This window comes from Lutra lutra, chromosome 8, assembly GCF_902655055.1.
Source record: "Lutra lutra chromosome 8, mLutLut1.2, whole genome shotgun sequence".
NCBI lineage: Eukaryota > Metazoa > Chordata > Mammalia > Carnivora > Mustelidae > Lutra > Lutra lutra.
In genome coordinates this window covers 64,009,515-64,031,247 of record NC_062285.1, presented here as the reverse complement: position 1 = coordinate 64,031,247, position 21,733 = coordinate 64,009,515, and the positions used below count along the sequence as shown (strand labels likewise).

At 36.7% G+C, this 21,733-nt stretch overlaps 1 protein-coding gene across 1 annotated transcript; it reads right to left on the bottom strand.

The window, feature by feature from the left end:
* Window positions 1-239: 239 nt before the first annotated feature.
* On the bottom strand, window positions 240-13,318 carry TWF1 (twinfilin actin binding protein 1). The gene is made up of 9 exons (XM_047739739.1): window positions 13,169-13,318; window positions 11,264-11,341; window positions 8,719-8,897; window positions 7,606-7,701; window positions 6,315-6,419; window positions 4,543-4,668; window positions 4,140-4,290; window positions 3,860-3,981; window positions 240-2,412 (listed from the first exon to the last, which is right to left on the bottom strand). Exons 1-9 carry the CDS (start codon window positions 13,191-13,193, stop codon window positions 2,242-2,244), a joined length of 1,053 nt encoding a protein of 350 aa, XP_047595695.1. The 5' UTR covers window positions 13,194-13,318; the 3' UTR covers window positions 240-2,241.
* Window positions 13,319-21,733: the final 8,415 nt, after the last annotated feature.

Sequence of the window (21,733 nt, the reverse complement as noted above, 5' to 3'; positions counted from 1 at the left end):
GGCTTTTATCACAGTAGGAACGGTAGAACTCATGGCATTTTCATTATTGCTGCAGCAGTAGGGAAGTTCTAATCTAAATGAAGCACAACTTGCCTAGGTTGCAAAATATTTAAAATCCTTGATTTAGATAGGTGAAATAGCTAATGCATACATCAATGAGATTTCTAGCCTATTACCAGATATTGCATTATGCAGAATTATCCAAACATTCAAAAAACCTTATGCTAGAAAACAAAACACAATTTAAAGAGAAAAAAATTTATTGCAATATAAAATGCACTTATAAAATGTCCACAGAAGGCATGTAATTCTTCACTGCTATATAAATTTATCTGGAATACTTTGATCACCTTCTATTGTTATGATGATGTCACCTAAAACATATTGTAAACAATGAGTTATACTCTATAACAAATGCATCACTGATTTTCAGCAATCTTGGTTTAATAATAATTAGTTTTAAGACTAGTTAATCACATCTATATTCTGGAATGTCCATTTACTTTCATGTAGTGTAGTAGAATTTAGACTATAATTGCACATGAATGGTACAGAAAAACATTTGCCACCAAATTATTTTATACCTTCATGACAGGTTTTACATTCTTTCAGATTGAAAATACAGGCTTCAGCTATCGTCTGCAACACAGCTAGGATTCTCACTGCAGTAATTTGTGTGTATGTGTGTCTACGTGGGCACCCGTGGAACGGCTTAAAGTGTAGCTTTAGTAAACAAGTGCAACATCACTGCCAATTACTTTGCTTGTTTAAATATTATAGTCTATTTGTAAACAAACAAAACCCCACTCAAATACTCTTAACTCTAGAAAAAAAAATCCTGTCAACCCATTATTCTAATATGCTTTACTTGAACACACATTGGATTTTTGAAAGGTGCATATAGTACCTTAGATAATAAGGTATAAAAATGTGTTTCATATTTTATACTATGAAATGTGCATTTCTAATGTTTTATGCAGCATAAAGTTTTTAGATCAAGAAATTCTAAATCCTGGATCCCTACAGTTCATTTAGAAAACTCTCAAAGTTATGGCTCTTGCAGCAGGTTTATCAGATTTAACATGAAAAAGTGTTCTATCTCCTTCCCTATTTCAAGTATCCAAAAAAAAAAAAAAGGCTCACAATTTATGTAGGTCGTAACTGAAAATGCAAAGCTTTAAACAGTTAAATGTGTTTTGAAATAAGATATAAATTGAAAAAGTTTCATAAGTATTTAATTTATATTAGGCTGATAACTATTAGGACTTTCAGACAATTTTATTAAATCTGAGTTATTTCCTCAAAAATAATAAAGAACACAATTTGCCTATTAATATACAGTTCTGGGATTCTGGAGAAAAATCAATCTTGATGTTTAAGGCTTTTCAACATTGTTGACCTTAGTTTTGTTTTCTTTTTAATGATGCTAATTTAATATTCAATCTGAACATAAGTGTTTAGCCTCAAACTACTTATAATGAAATGACTTACTTCTGAAAAGAAAACTTTAAAGCACTAGAAAGAGAATTTACTAAAGCTGTTTAAATGTCTTTCAGTGTCATCAGAAATCCTGCAGTATAGAAAGTATCTGGTACCTTTAAGGATTCAGAATGAACTGATCTTCTGAGATTCTAATGCCAGTTAAAAAAACCAAAAAAGTCAAATAGAAAAGACTGCTGCAATAAAGCACTGATTCTAAAAGTTGCAGACATGATCCCATCACCTGAGAGCTAAGCACTTCTTCTCAGAGTCAGCAACTTCTCATCTTTACCTAGGCACATTAAGTTCTCAGCTGAGAAAATAATCTAACCTGGTCCTTAACATATTCATTAAGTAGTATGAATATTTTAAGGTCTTTCTCCCTTCAAGAAAAAAACTTGATGTCTCACTAAATAGTGGGAAGGAGTGTATCTTACTTTGAGACGTTAGACTTTCTGGAATTGGCCCAACTGTATAAAATTTTAAGAAGTGTGTAAAGTATGGAATCATTATTACTCTGTGAAAACAGTGTGACAAAATTAAACATCACTATGTTGAACCCTTTTCTAGCATTAACTCAAAAATAGAAATCATGAGTCTTCTATAACCTTAATTTTAAAAACACACAGAAGTGAAAAGTGCTATTTTTCAAAAAAGTACAATTTTTTCCCTACTCTGTATCAACATGGAATGATTTCAGTTCTCCCGTACTAAAAGCTGGACTTTTAAAAAACTAGTGTTGTAATGCTTAATATAATGATTTTAATCAGCAGTGGCTTCACTTTCAGCGGGACCCCTAATAAGTCTTCGAATTCCTCTTTTTCCTGCGGGACCTTTCGGTTTAGCAAAACTCTGCTTATGTGCATGCTGCTTTGGGTGTACTTCTTCATAAAGGAAGTCTGCTGTCAACTCATCCCCATTGTCTATTTCGATCTGTAAGAGATGGAATCAGTCAGGTATGATCCTACATAAAAAAGACAACATTCAAAACTGAATACAAGCAAGGAGCCAGTTTTCAGGTGTGAAAGCTCACAAATAAATACATAATACCCATTCTAGCAAGAGAGGAGAGTATCAAGGACCATATGTAAATAGTTTCACTTTCACCTTTGGGGGGGTGCACTGCATGAATACATAATCAGCAATAATAATTTGCTAATTGGTTCCCTCTTTCTTCTCCAATTTAACTAATATATAAGAAGCTACCACTATATTCTCAGGTTGTTCTGCTTTGGTACAGTATACATATTCAAGAAACAGTACTCATCGGCCCCTTTGTTACTTGAGTCACTTGAAATCACTCTAAACAGGGCCAAATTTGGCCTGAATTTAGAGTGTGTTTTACATTTTTAAAGAGTTATAAATATAAAATAATAAAATAAACAAGAATACATAACAAAGACCATATGTGGCCTGGTGAAGCCTAGAATAATTTCTATCAGGTCTTCTAGTAGAAAAAGTCAGCCAGTCCTTGCTAACCTTAAACTTAAAAAGCTTGAAGGGTTCAGTACCTAATATACTGGTAGTTTTAGGGACCTGTGTTTTAATGAGCTGAAGGCTCAAGAATAAACCATATCTTTCCCCAGGCCTCATTTGCATTTAAGAAAATAAATTTAAGGGCACCTGGGTGGCTTAGTGGGTTAAGCCAATGCCTTTAGCTCAGGTCATGATCTCAGGGTCCTGGGATGGAGTCCCACATCAGGCTCTCTGCTCAGCAGGGAGCCTGCTTCCCTCTTTCTCTCTCTCTCTCTCTGCCTGCCTCTCTGTCTACTTGTGATCTCTCTCTGTCAAATAAATAAATCTTTAAAAAAATAAAAAAATAAATTTAATAAAATTGGTAGCATAGCTCCCCAAATTCAAATGTTTATGCCCATTCCCTCCTTTCTCAACAACTAGATTCTCAACCATTTATGATTCAGTTATAAACGGAGACTTCAGTTCCTTATTCATAGCAACTGTTGAGACGATCACAAGTATGTAGCTCTAGCAGCACTGTCGGACGGAACTTGCTACAATATGGAAATGTTCTCTAAATTCTGCACTGTCCGATACAGACAGTAGCCACTAGCCACAAGTAGCTAATGAACACCTGAAATGTGGCTACTGTGATTAAGAAACTGAATTTTAAATTTTACTTAATTTTAATTTAAATTTAAGTAGCCATAGTTGCTTATGGCTACACATTAGAGAGTACAGACCTATAAGGACACTGGAGAAATAACAGATCACCCTCAAGCGCTTAGAGAAGACCCTAACGATTCATGATGAGAACAAGAAAAAAATACATTAATTAATAAATCATAATACATCACAAACTACATGGAAAAGACAATAAAGATCTAAGAAAACCTGAAATTTAAAGATAGATAGGTAATTTTACCTTTCTAATGACATCCATTTGTAGTTGTCTTTCTACAATTTCTAGCAGCGGGCTCTTGCAGCTAGAATACAGCATCCGTTCTCTTATACTGCATGTGTATCCAGGCATTGAATAAATAAAAACTGTAAGTTAAAATAGTAAATACAATTAGCAATACATCAATTAAAGCAAATACTAAGCCTCACAGAACTGTAAGTCCTCTGAGCAAGAAGTGATAATACAGAGCTAAAAAATCAGTAAGCCAACTGAAAATAACATGATAAGACAATATATTATATACCTATGGACTCCAAGTAGTCGCCTTCATGGGAATGTTTATACAGGAAGAAATGGTAACGTGCTGAATCCTTGGGAATCCTCTTTGGCAAATCTTTTAGTTCTGTATTTGTTGTGTTGGCCAAAATTATAATCTCATTTTTTATATCTATTTCCTGTCAATAAGAAATACATTCATTAAAACAGATACACAGCAATTTCAAATTTATAATTAAAAAAAACTAGGAGACAAAGGGAAACTTACACAGGATTGACTTTTCATAATGAACACATATTGTCTCATAGTTTTAAGAAAATTAATTAAAAAATCAGGACACAATTTTAAATCCATTAAAAATAAACCTTGTATAAGCCATGAGCCACCAGCAACAGCAGCCATTTCATAATAATCACCATGTATCTCTTACCAATTGCACATAGTTGAGCTGTCTGTTACTTAATTGTTCCAAAGCCTGAAAAGCTTCTCGAGAAATAGGAAATGCGACTCCTTGTAGTGTCTGATGCTTAGTGTCCACACCCACGTCAGTCTGTACCTAAGTATGACAGATTTAATTTAATGAAGTTTTAGCATTTAGCAGTGTCATACAGCAAAGATAAGAAAACCCAGTCTCTATCAAGTGCCATTCCACCCTATCCATTTTAATGTAAGTAAAATTAACACTTAAAATACTATGAACTTAAAAAGCCAAGTAATTCTTCACGTTTGTTCCTATCTGCTAGCATTCTGTCAACATGCAGAGTGCATGACACATCTTTATGAAATGTTGGGAGTGAACACTTGAGTGAGTATGCAGTGTTAGTGGGGCTTTGAGGGGAGGTTGTTTCTATGTTTGGTTTGGCACATTTGCAATGAACTATGTAAGTTCCTGCAAGTGTCCTCAGATTATACCTTTAATTACAAAATTTTACTTGATAAAATTTATGAACAATGTGGTATCTATACAATATGTACCAAACTTCACTTTGTTCTGTTAGACAAAATGCAACACAAACACCATGCATTGAATTGAAAGGAGTACGAACAGTATACAAAGACACAACACAGCTCAACAAATTATACTACTGCAGAAGTTCCAGACTTTGAGCTTTCATTACTAGAAGAGTACTTCAAGAAAGCTTTCAATGCACATGTTTTAAGACTTGTATACTCAAATGATAGCTAGTATAGGGTCTCATTTGCAGTGTTGCAACAGAAAGTCAAATAAATAGAAATTTTACTTTAAAAAAAAAAACGAATGGAGATTCTACAGCATAAATGATAATGAAAACATCATAGAACATATGCAAATGCATACCCCAATACGATCCTCTGGGTTCTGATTGCAAGGAATAAAACAAACTATCAAACTTAAAAAAAAAAATCACATAAAAATCTTTACTCAAATAACTTGAGTTAAAATAATATAAAGATAGATCCTTGCTATCAGGTTAATATTAAATAATATTCAATCACTTTCCAGACTGATTCCTACTAGTTGGTTACTCAGACTAGGGAACAGTGGTTTCTGCTACTTGTTCTTTCCTATAAGATCTCAGTAAAAATATAGTAGTTATTCTAACTTGTAACTAGAAGAGCTGCAGTAAACACATAAGAAATATGATAAACTATAATATGGATGAAATTTATTGACTCTAATATAACTGAGCTAAAAAGTACTCAAAAAACCATCTCCCATATATGCATATGTATCCAAGTAGTGTCCATTGAAGTTAATTTATAGAGCTTCTGGAAATACTAAATATCTCATAGCATTTACATTTTACTCTCTTTAGTCACCAAACAAAATAAGATGATAAAACAATAGAATATAACAAAACAAACCTGCTTCAGCAACTTCATTAGATAGAATTCTTTGCCCTAAATGGGTAACACACATTTTCCCCATTTATTTAGTATTTGAAGTACAAAGTTAAAAAAAGTTGTACTTCCAACAGGAAGATTAACTATTCTGATAACACACAAATATAGGAGAAAGCAACTTACAAAATTCATACAAATTTTAATATTTACTTTTAACTTTTTTCCTGAAAATACACTGAGCACATAGTCTTGTCTCTAAACTATACAGAATAAATGCAAGCTACCAGACTTATTTCTCTAGTTACCTCTACATCTATTAATTAAAAATATCTTTTCAAACACTTAAAATCTTGCAAGAATATCAAAACTATAATTTACCTCATTAATTTTAATCTGCCGTAATTCTTCCTCAGCGGCAGTCAAGGGGGCAGGAGAAGACTGTGACACCAAGTATTTTTTATAACCATTTAATGATACATCTTCCTGTAAACACAGAAATGGATTGTTACTAGTTATTCCCTAGAAAATCTCCATGAAGTCACTCTAGGAAAAACAAAATTATTAATTTAACAGGAAAAAAAATTTTCTTAAGATCTTATTTATTTGACAGAGAGAGACAGGAGAAAGGGAACACAAGCAGGGAGAATGGGAGAGGAAGCAGGCTTCCCACTTGAGCAGGGAGCCAGATGTGGGGCTCGATCCCAATACCCAGGGATCATAACCCCAGCTGAAGGCAGATGCTTAATGACTGAGCCACCCAGGCACCCCAGAAAATATTTTGATTAAAAAATAGTATCAAGAATTTTACTATTTCTTATTTTTCAAAAATCCTCTAATTGTATAGGCTTCAAAAAATCTTAAGGGGGAGTATTTACTCATTTCCTAAAGTCTTCTAATTATTAAATGGGTATGAGTGTGTTGGTGATGATGCCAGTCACATGATGAACTTGGTCATGTTCAAGTCTAGAGGACAATTATAATTAACATTCTGGGGAAATCTGCCTCATAATTATTCAATAATCAACACATTCAGATTCTGAATTCTTTACTATAATAATTTATATAATTTCTCTATAGTTATTCATAGAAAATGATTATAGCTCTTATTTAAAAGAATAAAATATTCTAAAAAAGTCTACTTTTTCATTGAAATTTTGTGATTTGAAAGCAGCAGAGGGAGAGGGAGAAGCAGAGTCCACACTGAGCAGGGAGCTGAGGTGGGGCTTGATCCCAGGACCCTGGGATCATGACCTGAGCCACCCAGATACCCCACCATATAAATTTGCAACAAATTCTTAATCATAATTTAACCAATATATGTCAAAAATATCTAAAAATTACCATCTCTTTCAAGGAGTCTCTCATTGTTCTGAGCCTGTTTCCCTATCCTTAAAATGAAAAGGTTGAACTAAATGGTTAAACTAGATGATCTCTAAGGTATAGTGTAGTTCCTAAAGACTAACAAAGGATATTACAACCTATTTTAAAAGGATTAGTACATGTTTTAGTCAACTTGCTTATCAAATGAAATACAGTAATATTTTCTCTTCTTTTTATGTTTAAAGATTCATTAGTCTGATTTCATATCAATTACCCATTCCTAAGAGTTCTTATGTTGGTTTAATTGCAACATGTAGAATCCATATATATAAAAATATAAGTTTTGTACCTTTACTGTTCCAAATACTTCATCTTTAATGTGGCCACCTCCAAACTCCTTTTTCAGAGTTGCTCTTGTTGCTGCATACAACATTTTCTGACGAACCTAATAAGTTGTGAAAGTTTACTTAGCAGTTTATAGATGAAAACTATCACTACAAGAGAAAGTACTTTCTGAAGGTATTAAAATCTTCAAGCACAATAAACATAAACTGTGATAAAGCTGAGGCCCATGGGCTATAATACGCTGAAGTATATGTGTATAAACAGCCATCATAAAACTTCATCTATTAAGGTAGATTTCAATTTATAATAGGTTGTATTTTACAAAAAGTGGGAAAATAAATTTTTTAAAATTACTCACTTCTCAAAGTATACAATGAGTTCAAGAATTTTAAAAAAAAAAACCTACTTAAAATACTACTGTATAAGATGAGGAAGAAAACATCACTTGAAGTAACCTGGATACTGACACTTTACATTCTTAAACAGCTTAATTAATAACATCTGATCTTGCAAATCTAGATCAGATGTTACTAATTAAGCTGTTTAAGAATCAAATGTTCATGGCACATGTATGGCATATACCATTCTATGAGGAATACAAAGATGAAAACAACTACATATAAACTATTATTAAAGACTCTAATAGCAACTGTTGAAAACTATTAAAGGTAACTAACTGCCAACCAACAGAAAGTTTTATAATACTGAATTGTCAAATCCAGTAGTCTGAATCAGTCTGCTAACTTTCTTAAAAGAAATATTTGCGTGTATGCCTATCATTTGAATGGTAGCTATTAAGAATATTTACTATAATATTCAATTAGGTCTCAGAAGTATTCAAAGTATTAATGTCAGAGCACAGTCATTTATATATAATTGCCAAAGATATTTAAATTTAAAATCAGTAATAATTCTATTCATTTGAAGGGCAAGACTTCTGAATCTAAGTACATTACTCCCGATTCCACATTACCAATAGAAGGATTTTCTTCATGATCATTCCCTTCTATGGGAAATAACTATTGCTTCTTAACTTTCTCTTGGCCTAGGAATATTTCAGGAAAAAAAAAAAATTCTAGCATTTAATGTTAAACAAGTTACAAAAAAAATTACTTACATGAGAATGATCTGGAGACCAGGCAATGAATATCCATTCATATCCCTGGGCATTCTGAGAATCTAACCTGAATAATATATAGCACGGCTGTTTGTCCTCCAGTAGGGGTAAAACAAAGGAATCATAATCCTTATCCCAGGAATCTGAGGGCTGACTACATGATCCAATCACAAGTTTCTCTACAAAGAACAATTTTTAAAAGATACATGAAATGTTTTAAATGCCAAATGGTAATGAAGAAAAGAATAAACTAATAATACAGTTATCTCCTATTACTATTATTCACGTCAAGGAGTTAAAGTAGGGGGCACCTGGATGGCTCAGACAGTTAAGCGGCTGCCTTGAGTGTGACAAGGGCTGCCAGGTTGTGACCCCAGGTTCCTGGGCACTGCACCAGCCTCCCTGCTCAGCGAGAAGTCAGCTTCTCCTTCTGCCCCTCTCCCCACCCCCACCGCCCCAACTTGTGATCTCTTGCTCTTTCAAATAAATAAATAAAATCTTAAAGAAAAAAAACAGGAAAATTTTATAACTAGCATGGTTAAAATGTTAAAACACACAAGAAACAAATGATAAAATTTTATTCATATTTAAAAATAGTTGAGTTGGACAGTTGAAGAATAGGTGATTATAGTCTATCTTGCAAAATGTTTATGCTGTAAGTTATCAACAAAATATGTATTATGTGTTATTGTTAAAAGGCAGAATTCCTGAAACACTGAACTGTGCAATAAGAAATATTAAAACCATGTTTAGTGCTTACTTGGCCATGAAGCTACAAATAAAACATTTTGTCCAGAAGCATAAATTGGTGCAGCCATTTGGCAGAATCAAGCAAAACTGTGAATGTTCTCTGCACAGAAAATCTTTTGCACGTACGTTCACTGCATTATATGAGAACAGTAGAAGCTGCAAGTAGCCAAAGTGTTCATCACTAAGAGAATGATGACAGAATGTGTGATGAATTATATCTTATTATATCATATATTATGAATTCAAACTTAAAAATAGTGAACTGTCAAAACTAATTACAAAAATAATGTTTACAGAAAAAAAAAAAGACACAGAGTAAGACATCAGTTTACATGAACTTAAAAACTCAAAACAGCACTATCTAGGGATACATATAAGAACTGCAGAAATATGAAAATTCCTAATATAGTTGCCTCAGGAAGAGGAGGTCAGGAAGTGAAACGGTTTAAATGGGACGCCCTTATATCACAAAAATATTAAGTCTAAAAAAAGCTGAAGCAAATATGCTAAAACATTAGCAGTTATTAAGAGGAGATGGAAGTATTTATTGTTTTATTTATTCTTTATAATTTCCTTATTTAAAAATTTTTCCTCAAAACAAAAAGTAAGATCAGAAAATGATTTAGGAAAGAATATGATTTTCCTTCTGTAGTGATCCTAGTTAGAGAAACTTTTCCATTTAAGTCACTACGTAGTCAGTTAGGAAGTGATGGCTTTTAAAATTTAGTTCAGGGGCGCCTGGGTGGCTCAGTGGGTTAAAGCCTCTGCCTTCGGCTCGGGTCATGATCCCAGGGTCCTGGGATCGAGCCCCGCGTCGGGCTCTCTGCTCAGCGGGGAGCCTGCTTCCTCCTCTCTCTGTCTGCCTCTCTGCCTACTTGTGATCTCTGTCTGTCAAATAAATAAAATCTTTAAAAAATAAATAAATAAATAAATAAATAAATAAATAAAATTTAGTTCAATATTCCTAAAATAAGCTGCTTTACAGTATATGTTTATTCCTATTAAGTGTGGTAATATGTATTTACAACAACTGCATATTTTTCAAACTACTCTGGTATTTTTAATATATAAGTAGAAAATGAAAAGCAAATTAAGTTTACTTCCAGTTTGTAAAAGAACAAGTTATTCTTCCAAAGCAAAATTATCTCCAGGTATTTAAGAAATTAGACCAGTGGAATATTTTAAGATACTTGCTTGTGAGAATATTAATTGTCCAAATTCAAATATAGCCAAATTAAAAGATTCTCCCACCCAATTTCCCTGGTACCGAATGATTTTGAAAGGACCAATTTATGGTTTGTTACATTCCTAGGACTTTGTCCCAAAAACAAGAAAGGGGGAATCATTTCTTCACCACAAACTACGATCAAGTGGAAAAGACGGAAGCTTGAAATCCTTTGCTTCTACTTCAAAACTAACTTTATTGAGTAACAATTCTCAAGTAATGTTTTTGGGCAGATGGGGAGAGAATCACCTGTTTACTGATTTCCATTCCAGAGACGGAAGCATTAACATTAGAAATGGATTGTGGTACAGAAACTGAGACAAAAAGTAAAAGAGGAAGATGTCACACCAAAAAAGCATCTTTCTGTTTCCCAGTCAAGTACAGAATTCAGAGGGTAGGCAGCGGCCAATGGGACATGACCAAATGTACAGGATCCACCTTATCTAAAGGCAAACTCTGAACTTGCTTCACATTAATTAATAGTTCCACTCACTGACAATGTCTTAGACATTTAAAAATATAACATTCAATAATCTAAGGGCAAACAGTATTTAAAAATGTGTAACTAACCATTTTCAATAGATATTTTTAGAAGTCTGTATTTTCCATTTCTTGCTCTGGCAAAGATATCTTTAACATCTTCACTTGCTGTGGAAAAAGATAAAGACAAGTAAACCCATGTTTTATACTTATGGATTAATACTTTCCAATGCTACTTAAATAAGGAGAAATGAATTGTAATACAAAAAACATATTGAGGGCGTAGCATCCCCTTACTATCAGTAATTTATACTGTAAAACTTGAAGATGTTAACAGTGGACACTGTACACAGCTAAGAAACAAATTAATATAGCTTAAAAGTATATTAATACATTAATTCTGTTTTAGCTAGATAATTCCAAAGCAGAAATAACACTGGGAATGAAAGTATTAAAATTAGGGGTGCCTGGGTGGCTCAGTGGGTTAAGTAAACCCTCTGCCTTCAGCTCAGGGTCCTGGGATCAAGCCCTGCATCTGGCTCTCTGCTCGGCAGGGAGCCTGCTTCCCCCTCCCTCTCTGCCTGCCTCTCTGTCTACTTGTGATCTCTGTCTGTCAAATATATAAATAAAATCTTAAAAAAAAAAATTAAAGTTCTTCAAATCCAATAATGAACAAATTACAATTTTTAAAAACACCACTATTGCTTGGTTGAAAATTGTTGAAAACCTTCCATTCTCTTCTAGTCCAATTTCAAAATTATAATAAAGAAATTCATTTTTATATTTTCACATTAAAAACAACAGTAAGTATCAGATATCTTATCCCGATTAAACAAAAAGTCAATAAAATACATTCAAGCTTATACTTCTGGTAATACTTTTCTAACTCGTATTTCTCAAAAAGCTACAGTTCACTAAGCAAATACATATTTAATAACCCTCCTGTTCCTATTAAAGCTTCAATTTCATTATGATTTCCCTCTTGGGTTGTACACTGAGAGCAAGAACCACAATTTAAGTAGTGATCGTTGTAAGACTCAAACATGAAAATCAGTAACAACATATTTAAATGTCAAACTAACTCGGACAAACAAAACAGGTTTGAGAGTAGTCTGCTTGTGTTTTTGTGTGTGCAAGGAGAGCGGTGGGGTAGTCAAAGACTCATAGGAACATGAGTAAATGTTCTCCTGGGGAAAAGATTCGTTGTCTATTTACAGGATGAGCGTGGGCTTATATTAGCACTCGTTAAGTAATCGCGAGTAACCCCGGGATATATTATTTGATTCTGATGAGGTGAGCGCTTCCAGACTGCCCATTTTCAAACCAGGAAATAATGGAGGTCCGATATAACTGCACATTGAACTGCCTTCACGGGATGATTGAGAAGAGCCACAAAGACCAGACTTTTCAGTTCCCTGGGGAAGTACCTAAGAGAAAGATCAAAACACCCCTACTCAGGATTTCTCAGAACATAAATTCCTGTTTCCACTTTGGAAGAAAGTGCGGGAGAGTCTGGGAAGCACCTTCATTGGAAATGAAAAAGATTCCAAGATCTTCGCTTTTTAATCAAAATCTGTAACAACCTCCTTCACAGAGTGAAAGGCAAATTCGCCCGTCTCTCTGCAGCAAGAGGAGCCCAGCCGGCTCCACGGTTCCAGGTCTCCCCTGCCAGATAAAAAGGAGGAAAGTTGGGCTACCATCAGGGGCAGTGGAAGGCACGCCCCCTTCACCAGGCCTCCTCGGAAACCAATTTCCTTCGCTCCTGCGAAATTTCGGGTCAGTCTGTAACGTGGCGGTGGCCGGGCCGGGCTGGGAGGGACGCAGGCCGGGAGCGCCCGGGACCAGAAAGCTCGGAGAGGCGCAGAGGACCGGCGCACGCGAGATCGGCTCCCTTCCGCCGGGCCCGACTCCAGCCCTGCTAGTCCCGCAGCTCGTCCGGCTCACCCCGGGCCTCCCGGGAGCCCCTTCCCCGCGCGCCGCTCCGGGGGCCGTTACCTTGGATGCCGGTCTGATGGGACATGGCGGCGGACGCGGGCTCCGGGCTCCGGCGCTAAATGCTGAGAGCGGCCCCGGCCGGCGCCTCCAGGAAGTGGCAGCTCCTCAGCCGGCCGCGGCGCGTCATCCGTCTGCGACCCGCGGCCGCCCCGCCCAGTTAGGTCGACCGCGTCCTCGCGCGGCCCGGCCTCCCCCGCTTCCCCCTCCCCCGCTTCCCCCTCCTCCGCGCGCTCTTCGGAGGGTTGCGAATGCATCCCACCCGCGCTCTTCTCCAGCTGTCTCAGGGGGTCCCTGCCCTGGCACTTGCCGCCGCTTCTCCGGTCCCCACCACCGTGAGACACCCGCAGATCCCGCAGGATGGCCCTGCTCTTTGGTGCCTGGCCCCCCAGCGACCCTGCCGACATCGCCGTTCGCTGGTTCAGCGAAAAGATGCTCAAAAATGTAAATGACCATTTTACTGAACATATATTTTCAATTTTAAAAAGATGTGCACAGTATCTTTCTTGGTTCGCTCTTCCGGTAATCTATACAATATAAAGGGGTCACTCCTTTCCCCGGTTTTTTAAAATGAGGATTAATGTATAGGTGGTCGCCCATCAAAATATCCCACACTTTTAAATTAATCTCAGACTATTAACTTTTCTTTTTTCAGTTGGGTCCATTAAGACACCAAGTTTTCCTTTCTCTTCATTCCAAAAAGAGACAGACCTTAAAAGTGAGAAGGTTAGCTGATTTGAATACTCCTTTGGGGTCAATTTTATCCCTGCAAACTGTGTTTGCCGCTGTGCTTTAGAGTGGCCGTTTATTCTTGAATTAAGTATTTATTCAGGATTCATTGGGATAAATTTAAAAGATAACAGCAGATATTATTAAAAATTCTTCCCCATTTCTGCTCTTAAGAACGTGTATTTTCCTCCTCAAAGGTAATTTTAATACTTTTGTACTACTTTTCCAGCACCCCTAGACTTGAACTCACGAATATACAAAATTACAATCTGCTTATCAACAAATACTTTCTTCAACCAATAATAGAAATGCAAGTTAACAAAATCACTCTTCAAATACAATGTATTTTTTGCTAGCCGTTAACTATCAGGCTTGCAATTGTTTTTCTCTGCCAGGATCACAGAAGATTGCTATGTTCTGTTCCTTGTTATCTAAACTTTGTTTCTCAAACAGATCTTCATATTATGGAACAAGTAAAATTTAGTCTGAGTTTTGTAACTTATTTGGATTTAAGAGATCTAGATAGAGTTTCATTTTAACCAAATTCTTACTGACACAACAGTTCTTTCTGATTTTCCAGTTTTGATTGCTTTGTTGAGCAGAGAGAAAATTGCAGAGTTCATCTTCAATTTTTTTTTAATTTTTTTTTTTTAAGATTTATTTATTGGGGCGCCTGGGTGGCTCAGTGGATTAAAGCCTCTGCCTTCAGCTCAGGTCATGATCCCAGGGTCCTGGGATCGAGCCCCGCATCGGGCTCTCTGCTCAGCAGGGAGCCTGCTTCCTCCTCTCTCCTCTCTGCCTGCCTCTCTGCTACTTGTGATCTCTGTCTGTCAAATAAATAAATAAAATCTTTAAAAAAAAAAAAGATTTTATTTATTTATTTGACAGGGAGAAATCACAAGTAAGCAGAGAGGCAGGCAGAGAGAGAGGAGGAAGCAGGCTCCCTGCTGAGCAGAAAGCGCAACGCGGGGCTCGAACCCAGGACCTGGGATCATGACCCGAGCCGAAGGCAGCGGCTTAACCCACTGAGCCACCCAGGCGCCCCCATCATCTTCAATTTTTTGACTGATTCACATCTTGGTGACTGGGGAAAATTGCCTAAGAAGTTGGCATTGCTCAAAAGTACTGATAAGAAAAAAATAATGGTCCCATGTGTATGCTTAGAAAAGACCGTATTATGACTAGCGCTAAAGAATAGGAAAGTACAGTTAAGTTGGATAGGACCACCTGGAATGCACCAGAAAGTGCTTATTTTTTGGCAGTACAGTAGTTTGACTATTGCAAGGGCCTTGGTACATTGTTTTCAAAACAGCAGAGTTCCTCTGTACAAAACAGGGAATCTGAGAAGGGAAAATATTTGCTAAGCTATAAAAAGCATAGCCAAAATGATAATTTTTCCTGCTCATCAGTGCTTCTACATATATTTAAATAATTTCCTCTATTTAACTATTTCTATGTATATGCAAAGAAAATGGATTTTTAATGCTTTCATAGGATGTTTTATGAAAATATTTCTTGCCCATATTGACTATACACTTAAATTTCACTAATTTATTATGTATGATGTTTATTTCAGATTGGGTTAAAGTTTGGCATTGTACTAACTTCGGAGAAATAATATATTGAATCTATACAGTGCAAGTGCTGCAGGAATTTCACCTACATAGGCAAACAGATTGTGGTAGAAATCCTGTTCCTTTGGTTAATCTCTCTTGCTTACATCTTTAATTTGATTGCAGTCATGACTTCTTGCCTTAACTTTTTAAAAAATTATAATCAAATATATATAACAAAACTTATCATCTTAACTATTTTTTAAGTGTTCAGTTCAGTAGTGTTCAATACATTTACCTTGTGCAACCAGTCTCTAGAACTCTTTTCATTTTACAGAATTGAACCTCTGTGTGCATTAAACAACTCCCTCTTTCAATACAGCCCCCAGGTCCTGGCAAGCACCATTCCACTTTCTGTCTTTATGATTTTGACTACTCCTAGTACCACATGTAAATAGAATCATACAGCATTTTTGTGTGTGTGTGACTGGCTTATTTCACTTAGCATAATGTCCTCAAGATCTATCCATGTTGTAGCATGTACAATTTCCTCCCTTTTTAAGTTTGGATAATATTTCATTGTATGTATATACATACCATATTTTGTTTATCTATTCATCTGTCAGTGGGCATCTGCATTGCTTCTACTTTTTGGCTATAATAAATAATACTGCCATGAACATGGGTGTGCAAACATGTATTTGAGTCCCTGCTTTCACTTCTTTGTGACATATACCAGAAGTGGAATTGCTAGATTATATGGTAATTCTATTTTAGGATTTTTGAGGAAAACTCCGTATTATTTTCCCTAAGAGTTACACCACTTTATATTCCCACCAATAGTGTGCAAGGGTTCCAGTTTCTCTACATCCTTGCCAACAATTGTCATTTTCTGTTTTCACTTGTTTTCATTTCATTTTCATTTATTTCATTTATTTTCATTTTCATTTATTTGTTGGGTATTTGTATATCTTTTTGGAGAAATGTCTACTCAAGTTCTTTGTCCATTTTAAAATTAGGCTATCTGTTGTTGAGTTGTAGGAGTACTTTATATATTCTAGATACTAACCCCTTATTAGATATATGATCTGCAAACATTTTTTCCCATTTTGTAGGTTTCTTTTTTTTTTGTAAGATTTTATTTATTTATTCATGAGAGACAGGGTGGGGGCAGAGGGAGAAGCAGGCTCTGTGTGGAGCAGGGAGCCCAATGATGTGGGACTTGATCCCAGGACCCTGGGATCACGACCTGAGCAGAAAGTAGATGCTTAATGGACTGAGCCACTCCAGGTACCCCCCATTCTGTAGGTTTCTTTTTCATTTTGTTGATTGTGTCCTTTGATGCACAGAAGTTTTAAATTCTGATGTAGTCCAATACATCTTTTTAAAAATTTTTGTTGCTTCGGGGCGCCTGGGTGGCTCAATGGGTTAAGCCTCTGCCTTCGGCTCAGGTCATGGTCTCAGGGTCCTGGGATCAAGCCCCTCGTCGGGCTCTCTGCTCAGCAGGAAGCCTACTTCCCCCTCTCTCTCTGCCTGCCTCTCTGCCTACTTGTGATCTCTCTCTGTCAAATAAATAAATAAAATCCTTTAAAAAAATAAATAAAAATAAAAAAATTAAAATTTTTGTTGCTTTGTTCTCCCTTTAACTTTGGAATATCTTTGCTAATCTTCTGAATATCTTCTAACTTTTCTTCCCTAAGCTTTTACTGCTTTATAAATGTCATCTATACTTTCTATTTATACTTTCTCACCTCTCACTCCTTAAATCCATGGTTTCCAAAGTGTGCTGAGGTGCCCCAGCCACAGTGATAATGCCTGGGGGATACTGTAAATTTTTTTAGGGAAACACGATACTGCTTGTCATCTTTCTGACAACACAAAATATGAGCGTGAAGATAGTTCAGTTTTAACGTTAGATAGCTCTACATTCTTTACATAGTGTCATATCTTTGAAAAGCTGGATTTTCAGTAGTTGCTGTGATAAAAGTCAACTAGGGGTTGAAAATCAATGAGGAACAGGAAATGACAGCAGCTGGTGTCAATCTAATTCCAAATTTTAGGAAGTTGTGTAATGTGTATTAGATACATGCATCCCATTAGCTATTGTGATTATTTAAAACTAAAATCAGGGATGCCCGGGTGGCTCAGTTAGTTCAGTGTCTGCCTTTGGCTCAGGTGATGATCCTGAGGTCCTGGGATGGAGCCCACTGTTGGGTTTTCTGCTCACTGGGGAGCCTGCTCCTCTCTCTCCCTCTGCGCTTACCTCTCACTCTCTCTTCCTCAAATAAATAAATAAAATCTTTAAGAAAAAAAGACCAAAATCAAATATTTTTTCTTTTAATTTTTATGTATTACTTTTTCAAATAGCTACTAAGTTGCTAGTATGTAAATACTGAATAAGTTTTTTGGAATTAACTACTTAATAAACTGTTCAGTATTTCTTTTGACCTAGGAACACTAGAAAAAAAAAATTAGTGAGATACAAAAGGCCCCATAAACTAGGAAAGTTTGGGACCTTCTGCCTTACCACCTTTGCATGTGGCTTTACTCATATCACTATTAAAACTATTTTCCTTAAGTTTTTTATTTATTTATTTGACAGACAGAGATCACAAGTAGGCAGAGAGGCTGGCAGAGAGAGAGGAGGAAGCAGGCTCCCCGCTGAGCAGAGAGCCAGACGAGGGACTAGATCCCAGGACTCTGGGATCATGACCTGAGCTGAAGGCAGAGGCTTTAACCCACTGAGCCGCCCAGGCTCCCCGAAACTATTTTCTTGAATGTGACCAGTGTCATCCTTCTTAATAGCAAAATCAATTACATTTATTCTCAGATGTTTTATTAGCTTCCTGTGGTTGCTGTAACAAATTAGCACAAATTGGGTAGCTTCAAGTAACAGAAATTTATTCCTTCACCGATCTGGAACCCAGAATCCAAAACCAGGTATCTGCATAGCTGCCAACCATTCAAAGGCTTTAGAGAAATCTCTTTCCTCATGTCTTCCAGCTTCTGGTAGCTGTTGGAACTCCTTGACTTGTGACTGTATTGTTCCAATCTCTGCCTCTTATGCATTCACCAAATCTCAATTATTGCCCAAGCTGATTCCTTAAAATCGGTCTCTCTCTCTCTCTCTCTCTGTCTGTCTCTCTCTCTCTCCACACATACTTCCCGTTGGCTCTATGTCTCTGGAGAATCCTGACTAACGCCCTTTAACTCCATCCTATCTTCTTCACCTCACTTTGTTAATGTATGTAAAAAATGAAGTCCTCACATCTTTAGCAAACTAGCCCTCCTCTAGACGTCAGTATCTCTCTTATATGGTATCACCACTTAAAAGCAGGCCCTTCTAATCTGTCGCAAAACTGCCTCCAGACCTTGGAGGACTTGCTTATATTAACCACATTTCTGGTGTCAGATGTAAAAGTAACATGGAAGATGATTAAAATCCTTGATTTTAGAACCATGAGGCTCAACTCTTGTACATTCAATCTATACTCAGTAAATCATTCTTCTCAATTACTTAACAGAATCCAATGAAGTATTAAATCGAGTAGGCAACTAATGTTCCTTAAAATAAATTATTTCATGTACCCAGTTCCCTCACTTTTGCCTATTTCAAATCTTCCTATTCAGTTCTCTTTTCTTTCTCTCTTCCTTCTTTCCTTCCTTCCTTCTTTGCTCTCTCTCTCACTCTTTCTTTCTTTCCTAAATCTTACAGATTCAACTGGTTTTGCTTCTGAAAGCAAAACCCTCCTTTAGGTTTCCTTCTTTGGTCTTGTTGCTCTACTCTTCTTACCTTACCCTGTATTATTTTCTCTTTTGGCCCTACATTGACAAATCCATACTCAATTGTCAAGTTCATTTCTTGAAATCCTTTTCTCACCGGCAAGTCCCCTGCATGCTGACTCTCAAAGCCTCCCCCCTGCCTACAGAAATTTGGTCCAAGTGATGTGGAGAACAAAGGCAAAAAGAAAAAAAAATGAGGGGTGCCTGGGTGGCTCAGTGGGTTAAAGCCTCTGCCTTCAGCTCAGGTCATGATCCCAGAGTCCTCGGATCGAGCCCCGCATCGGGCTCTCTGCTCAGCGGGGAGCCTGCTTCCCCCTCTCTCTCTGCCTGCCTCTCTGCCTACTTGAGATCTCTGTCAAATAAATAAATAAATAAAATCTTAAAAAAAAAAATGAAACTTCCTTAAAATTAACAGCCCATTGACAAGTACTTGACCCAAGCAGAGTGATCTTCCTCAAGGAGCCTTAGCTACCTCTATGTTAATACTTTGCTAGAGGCAAAAGGCAACCTTAGCTTGACATTAGCCAGAGCTCCATGATCCTGTAAAAAATCCCTTTGGAAACTTCCTATATCTCCGTCACTCCAAAATATATGTTAGCTATTATATTGCAAGCAAATGGCCCATCGATATACATCTGAAGGGTCTCATGACTAAGGTTTGTTTTTTTGTTTTTTGGCAGAGAGAGAGAGAGAGAGATCACAACAAGTAGGCAGAGCAACAGGCAGAGAGAGAGGGAAGCAGGCTCCCTGCTGAGCAGAGAGCCCAATGGTGGGGCTTAATCCCAGGACCCTGAGATCATGACCTGAGCTGAAGGCAGAGACTTAACCAACTGAGCCACCCAGGTGCCTGCTCATGACTGAGCCACCTAGGCACCCCCTCATGACTAAGGTTTTGCTAGAGAGTAGTAAATGACCTTTTCCTAACAACAGCTAGCTACTCAAGGTCCTGGAAACCTTAGAGACTTACTACCTCCCAACTTGAAAGTATATACTATTATACCCCAGTGCACCTCTTTCTGCCTACAGGTCTTATCCCCGTGCTTTAATAAAAACCACCCCTTTTGCACTGGAGATGTCTTAAGAGTTCTTCCTTATGTTTGTTCCTAAACCCCAACGTTTCACATCATAAACTCCTCAGCTTGGCACCCAAGACTCTCTGTAATGTCTTTCCCAATTGTGCCCAGTGCTTCAATCGAACTTACGCAATCACTCCTAAAAATGACACTAATACTGTCTTTATCATACTGTTTTCCTAATTTGGAAGACAAATCTCATTCTCCTAGCTATATCCCCAGGTCTTTTACCGTGGTCTCTGCTTTTCAGTCTTGAAGCCATCCTTTGGAATCACACGAACTTCCACGAAGACTTTCCTCAACCTCATTTACATATGAAATCTTGTTTCTTCAAATGCCATTAGTATTTTGTGTGTCTATTTTAGCACCCCCTTACTCTTTCTTGTGGTCACAGATGTACATCAACTTACCCCAGTCTTCATATCAGACTGTGTAGTCCTTGATATCAGGGACTTTTTCTTTCTTCTTCTTGCATCTCATATGCATGTAGTACTCCTTCATTCATTTGTTCATTCATTCAAAACTTTAAGTGTTCTGGAATTGGGGGTATAATCATGATCATAGTGCTCTGAAAACATTTCTGGAATTTAAAAAGTCTTGATGATTTTGTTTTTCACGTGGGAATTGATGTTGTGAAGTCGCTCATCCTCTGTGAAGCTGGGAAATGAGAGTACTGAATGGTTTTCCAAGAGTGCTTTTTTAAGTTACCAAATTGTATGATTCTTTGGTTATTAAAATGATGATATATTCACTCAGTAAAGCTACTGTTTGGGAATGCTTCTGATTTGTTTATGCAATTAAACTGAATTTCCTTTGAAGAATTTTCTTTAAAAAACTTTATTTTTATGGTAATTATGTTCTTAGAAGTGACTGCTCAAACAGTTATTAAAATTGCATCCTCTAACCCTTGCCTCTTTCCTTAAAAATTAACTGATTTAACAGTGACACCTTACTTTTGGCCCTACCAACTGAAGTATTTTTATTTCCTATTATTTATATGTGGGAGTCCTTTGCTCCAGCCACAAATATTTGCCCACTTTTCCTCATCTGTTATGTCTCTGGTCAAAATTAAATATTTGTCAGAGCTGTCATAATAATATAACTTGTATGATGGTTTACAGTTTTCAGTGAATATATGTAGATTTATTTGAGCACCAACACAATCTCATCTAAAAGGCTGAATGAAATATTAATCAGGTTTTATTTTTTAATTCTCAGAGATTTGGAAATTGAGGCATAGAAGAGGGGAAGTCAACAAGTTTCAGGGCTATCACAAGTGTTTTAAGAGAAACCATTTTAAGACAATGTATGCACATAACAGGATTTATTATAAGGGTGCAGAAAAACTCGGGTGTCTGGGTGGCTCAGTTGGTTAAGCAACTTCCTTCAGCTCAGGTCATGATCCTAGAGTCCTGGGATCGAGTCCCACG

Coding starts and splice junctions, on each gene's coding strand:
- TWF1 (XM_047739739.1), bottom strand. CDS start 13,193: ATGTCCCATCAGACCGGCATCCAAG. Junction 8,898..11,263: donor AAAAATATCTATTGAAAATG/GTTAGTTACACA, acceptor TGTTCTTTGTAG/AGAAACTTGTGATTGGATCA. Junction 7,702..8,718: donor GGTCTCCAGATCATTCTCAT/GTAAGTAATTTT, acceptor ACAACTTATTAG/GTTCGTCAGAAAATGTTGTA.